The 6570-nt window shown below is 36.7% G+C and overlaps 1 protein-coding gene across 1 annotated transcript; it reads right to left on the minus strand.

The window, feature by feature from the left end:
* Positions 1-3575: 3575 nt before the first annotated feature.
* Positions 3576-5509, minus strand: LOC140176724 (uncharacterized). Its single transcript, XM_072208268.1, has 3 exons — positions 5316-5509; positions 4445-4820; positions 3576-3641 (listed from the first exon to the last, which is right to left on the minus strand). Exons 1-3 carry the CDS (start codon positions 5507-5509, stop codon positions 3576-3578), a joined length of 636 nt encoding a protein of 211 aa, XP_072064369.1.
* Between the last annotated feature and the right edge of the window lie 1061 nt (positions 5510-6570).

The raw sequence follows: 6570 nt of genomic DNA on the forward strand, positions 1-6570 counted from the left end.
AGAACAAAGAAAATATGGAATCCTCTATGTCACAGTATAGAGATTCCTTTATGTGAGTAGAAGAAGAGAAGAATAGAAGAATGAGAAGAGAAAAAATCGAACACAGAGAAGAAGAGGGGGTCCGAATTATGAGTGGAAGAGGAGTGTTAGTAGATAAATAAATAAATAGAGAGAGATGAGGGGAGGGTTTTCGAAAATAATTAAAAAGAGAAGGAAAATATTTTTGTTTTTATTTAAAAAATCAGTTATAATTCGAAAATTAAAAAGAGAAACAAAATAAAATTTGAAAACTAATTAAATTATTTAATTAAAAAGATTTTTGAAAAAGTGGTTAGTGATTTTCGAAAATCAGAGAGAGGAAAGTAGTTAGATAGTTTTAAAAAAAAGATAAAAATTTTTAAAATCAAACAAAAAGTCAAGTTGTTAATTGAAAAAGATTTGAAAATCAATTTTGAAAAATTAAGAAGTTAGAAAAGATTTTAAAATTAAGTTTTGAAAAAGATATGATTGAAATTTATTTTGAAAAAGATTTGAAAAAGAAATTTAAAAAGATTTGATTTTTGAAATTAAAGTTGATTACTTGACTAAAAAGAAACAAAAAGATATGATTCTAAAATTAAAGATTGAACCTTTCTTAATAGGCAAGTAATAACTTAAAATTTTGAATCTATCACATTAATTGTTAGTAAAGATTTTGAAAAATATGAGATAAAAATAAGAAAAAGATTTTGAAAATCAAATTTTAAAATTTCAAAAAAAAATGAAAGAAAAATGAAAAAGATTTAATTTTTGAAAAGGTTTTGAAAAGATAGGATTTTTAAATTGAAAATTTGACTTGACTTATAAGAAACAACTAAGTTTTTTAAAAATTTTTTGACTAAGTCAACTCAAATATTCGAAATTTATGAGAAGAATAAGAGAAAGATATTTTTTTATTTTTGAATTTTCAATGAAGAAAGAGAAAAACAACAAAATGACTCAAAACATGAAAATTATGAATCAAAACAAGAAAAATATGCAAGAACACTTTGAATGTCAAAATGAACACCAAGAACACTTTGAATGTCAAGATGAACATCAAGAACATGTTTTTGAAAATTTTTAAGAAAAGAAACACATACAAGACACCAAACTTAGAAATTTTCAATGTTTAGACACTATCAAATTGAAAATGCATATGAATAACAACAAAAGACACAAAACAAGAAAATGCAAAGATCAAATAAGGAAATCTCAAGAACAACTTAAAGATTATGAAGAACACATGCATGAGTTTTCGAAAATTTTAATGAAAATTAAAAATATGCAATTGACACCAAACTTAAAATTTGACACTCTACTTAAAGATGAAACACAAAATTTTTTTGGTTTTTATGATTTTATTAATTTTTTTTTTAGATTTTTCAAAAATTATTTGGGAAAAAGAAAATGGAAAGATACAGAATTTTTAATAAGAATTCCAGGAACCATGCAATGTTAGTCTAAAGCTTCGGTCTAAAAGACTAGACATGGCCAATGGCCAGCCAAGCTTCAGCAGATCATTACATTCAACAGCAAGATTGATAGAAATCAACAAGCTCTTGTGATGATAAGTTGAAACCTCAGTCCAAAAGATTAGACATGGCTTCACAGCCAGCCAGACTTCAAAAGATCATCATAAAACTCTAGAATTCGGAGGTAAAGGTGCCACGCACATACTATATAAGGTCATGGAAATGCCAGAGAAAATCCTAGAACGCCACCACTCAGTTATAAAACTTAAATTCTAAACAGAAGCCATAAAAAGGGTAGGTGTTCTAAGGAATTCTAAACCTACTTACTTAAACCTAACTTTATCACCAAACTGGTCCACCTTTCCTCCGCTCCCCCATCACCAATGATTTAGCAGAGACAGACAACCAAACAATTTCAAGCACAAGTAGAAAACATGTAATGCAGGCAGCAAATATAACAATTAGCATAATATATATTCAGTTAAGAAATCCCAAGTAATGAGGCTGATAAGGCTCATCTGTCAGTTATCAAGCCAACCCGACAAGTTTGAAACCCTTGGACTATCCCTCGTCGCGCATCCCCATGAGTCTATGCATAGTTTTTCTCATTTCATTCATAATTCCTACATTCATTCATTCATATATAACTTACTCAATGGGGGATATCCATTCCCAAGAATTTATACGTGCCCGGTCACCCTTACGACATAGGGTCAATAGAGTATCGACTTTAAACCTGGAACATGTGGTGGCAAGCCACGGTTCTGTTATCCATGGAATCTTGTATCTCAGATATCATTAAATCCATAAGCCACATAATTTTCATAACCATTCATATTCATTACATAATCATTCATCATAGCCATGGCATCAAAACTTCTTTCAGCCTTCACATCATTCTCTTATAATTCATCATGTTTACCCATTTTCTTCATTCCCAAGTTACCTTAATTTCCTAGCTTCAACTAACTACTAGGCTTAGTATTATATTTTATAACTAAAAGGATGAGAATAGAGGTTTAGAAGTCTAAAATTTGATTTGAAAACACAAAATTCAGTTTTGCAGAAAACAGGGGCCACACATACGGGTCGGTACGCGTTTAGGCCAAGACACGTACGCATCCCCTGATTACGCATATGCTTATGCGCCAAGCAGAAGCGGATGGTTGTGCATGAGGATCTTGCGTACGCATAAACCCCAAGTCACGCACAAGCGTCGGCCACGCGTACGCGTGGGCGTGAAAACTTAGCCCATTACGCGTACGCATAGGCTCGTTCGTGCACGCATGCGCAAGAGGCAGTAGCTACCATATGCAAATGAGGGTTAAGCATATGCAAAAGTCTCATGTCACGCGTACGCGTGGGCGTACATTTTTCCAAAAATTTTACCAAGTCTGAAACTTACAGATTTGCCATTTTAAACCCCAAACTTCCGACACACATAACTTATTTGTCTTAAAATATTTTTCATTTGTTCTTCGAACGGCATGAACTTCATGGACCCAATTTTCATACAAAATAAGTTTGAAACCATTTGGGGGTCCGGAAGCCATGTTATGGCTCGTCGAAATTCGGTCAAAAACCAATTTTTCACAAACCTAGACCTCAATTTCATTAACACCAAGCACCATACCCACCTCTTATCTAAATAATCAGCTCAAATACATATCATAGCATTTCAAAACAAGTCTACTACCTATTCATTAATTCACAAACTCTTCAACTTCATTCTTTTGCCAAATCACATCCTAAGTTCCCACTTCCATCAACATTAACATGATCATTATACTAACACACATATGTATATATAATCCATATCATCAACTTCTCAACTATATCCAAACACCAAGAAAGAATCATATTCCCACCATGACCATATTCATTAACACATGCTTAACTTAAATTATCAATCAACATCATAGAGACTAATCATTCAATATATTCAACCATTTCAACATATCCTATAGTTCTCTAGCCTAAGGTTTCTCATAACATTATATGTTAAATACAAGAAACCTAAACCATACCTTAGCCAATTTCCGCGTACATCCCGAGACACCACCAAGGCACCAAAAACAACCTTCAAAGCTCAAAATCTCCAAGGCAAGGCCTCCTAAACTCCACCAAGCCTCCAAAGTACTCAATCAACTTCAACATACACATATACAAGCCTAATTCACATATATCACATCCAAATTCAATACCCAAACTCATATAAACTAGAATTTGTAGAATTTTGAGAGTCCTCACCTTATATATGTCTCGATTGAGCAAAGGCCTACAAGTTCCTCGAGTTAATTTGAGCCTAAACATCAAGACATCGAATTTCAATAACCAAAGCCCCAAAATTTCGAAATTTCAAGAGACTGAGAGGCTGGGATGAGTGGTGTCACTTACCTATGAAATTGATCCAATAGAATCGTAGAGTTCGATGCGCTGGACGCGTAGCCGCAAACGGTGCGGCGATCGAAACTCAGATGAAGAAGTTATGGTGGTTTGTTTGAATGTTAGGGTTTTGGAAGCTCTCCTCTTCCCCTTCTAACAATGGCAGCATGAATGAAAAGAGAAGGGAAAAGGAAGATATGTCTTCTTTAAGTGATGGGTCCGGTTGGACCCACGGGCCCAGTTTGAGCCCGGTCCGACCGGTTCGGTTCGTCCAGCCCAATCTTGGGCCAAATTCTTCAAAATTAGTGTGAAAATTCTCGTTTTAAAGAGCTATATCCTATTTTAATGTAAGATTTTCATTTCTAATCTTCCTTATTAAAATTTAATTTACCGACTAATTAATTACTAATTTAGAGGGGTTTACATCCTACCCACCTAATTAAGAATTTTCTCCTCAAAATTCAGATTCAGTTACCTGAAAAGAGGTGTGGGTAGTCCTTCCGCATATCTGACTGAAGCTCCCAAGTATGCTCTTCAATACTGGCCCGAATCCAAGCTACTTTTACCAAAGAAACCTCTTTTCTGTGTAAACGCTTAATGCTAGTGTCATCAATCCTGACTGGAGTTATTGGAAGCGTCAGATCTTCCCTTACTTGAATCGATTCTGGCTCTAGAACATGACTTGCATCAGGGGTGTATTTACGAAGCTGCGACACGTGAAACACGTCGTGCAGATTTGAAAGATGCAGTGATAAGGCGATCCTATAAGCCACTGGTCTAATTTTCTTCAAGATCTCAAACGGTCCAATGTAACAGGGACTTAGTTTCTTAGTCTTAATGGCTCTTCCCACTCCGGTGGTTGGAGTAACTCTCAGAAAGACATGTTCTCCTTCCTCAAATTCCAAAGGCTTCCGACTTTGATCAGCATATCTCTTCTGACGACTTTAAGATATAAGCATTCGGCTACGAATCTTCTTTATCTGTTTTGTGGTCTCAGCTATCATCCCAGGCCCTAACAAGCTCCTTTATCCAGCTTCATATCAGCATAGCGGAGATTAACATTTCCTACCATACAGAGCCTCATGCGAAGCCATTTCGATGCTCGCATGGTAGTTGTTGTTATAAGCAAACTCCACTAGGGGTATATACCGATCCCAGCTCGCCGGCTGATCCAAAACACAAGCTCTCATCTTATCCTCCAAAGTTTGGATGGTTCGCTCTGACTGCTCATCTGTTTGAGGGTGATATGCAGTGCTTAGGCTCAGTTGAGTGCCAAATTCTCAATAAAAGGCTCCCCAGAACCTTCATGTGAATCGAGGATCCCTGTCGGATATATTGGTGGAAGGTATTCCATGTAATCTCACAATTTCCTTAATGTATAGCCGTGCTAACTCCTCTATTGTGGAACTTAACCAAATGGGAAGGAAGTGAGCTGACCTGGTCGGCCGATCCACACTCACCGAAATAGCATCATAACCAGTCCGAGTTTTAGGTAAGCCCAACATGAAGTCCATTGCAATACTCTCCCACTTCCATTGTGGAATATCCAAAGGTTGAAGGGTTCCTGATGGTCTCTGGTTCTCAATTTCAACTTTCTGGCAAGTTAAACACTTGGAAACGTGCAACGCCATATCATTTTTTTATTCCTGGCCACCAGAACATCGTCTTTAGATCTTGATACATCTTGGTACTTGGTGCACGAAATTGTGATCATCAACAATGGCGCCAAAGGACTTGGAGCTCTTAAACATGAATCACACTTTGTCACAATTCCGCACAACTAACCAGCAAGTGCATTGGGTCGTCCAAGTAATACCTTACGTGAGTAAGGGTCGATCCCACGGAGACTGACGGCTTGAAGCAAGCTATGGTCACCTTGTAAACCTCAGTCAGACGAATTCAGATGGTGATGGAGAATTGATAATTAAAAGATAAATAAAACATAAAATAAAGATAGAGATACTTATGTAATTCTTTGGTTGGAATTTCAGATAAGCGTATGAAGATGCTTTGTTCCTCCTGAACCTCTGCTTTCCTATTGCCTTCTTCCAATCATTCATACTCTTTTCCATGGCAAGCTTTATGTTGGGCATCACCGTTGTCAATGGCTACTTCCCGTCCTCTTAGTGAAAATGTTCTACGCGCGTTGTCACCGCACGGCTAATCATCTGTCGGTTCTCGATCATGTTGGAATAGGATCCATTGATCCTTTTGCGTCTATCACATGCCCAACAATCACGAGTTTGAAGCTCGTCACAGCCATCCCTTCCCAAATCCTACTCAGAATACCACAGACAAGGTTTAGACATTCCGGATCTCAGGAATGGCCACCAATAATTCTAGCCAATACCACGAAGGTTCTAATCTTAGATTAGAAATCCAAGAGATACACATTCAAGCTTTTTTGCATGTAGAACGGAAGTGGTTGTCAGTCATGCGTTCGTAGGTGAGAATGGTGATGAGTGTCACATAATCATCACATTCATCATGTTCTTGGGTGCGAATGAATATCTTGGAGAAGAAATAGACGTGAATTGAATAGAAAACCAGTAGTACTTTGCATTAATTCATGAAGAACAGCAGAGCTCCACACCTTAATCTATGGTGTGTAGAAACTCCACCGTTGAAAATACAAAAGTGATAATGGTGTAAGCATGGTCGAATGGCGAGCCTCCAAGGTCTAGGGACTAAA

The sequence above is a fragment of the Arachis hypogaea genome, chromosome 12 (assembly GCF_003086295.3).
Source record: "Arachis hypogaea cultivar Tifrunner chromosome 12, arahy.Tifrunner.gnm2.J5K5, whole genome shotgun sequence".
NCBI classification, from domain to species: Eukaryota; Viridiplantae; Streptophyta; class Magnoliopsida; order Fabales; family Fabaceae; genus Arachis; species Arachis hypogaea.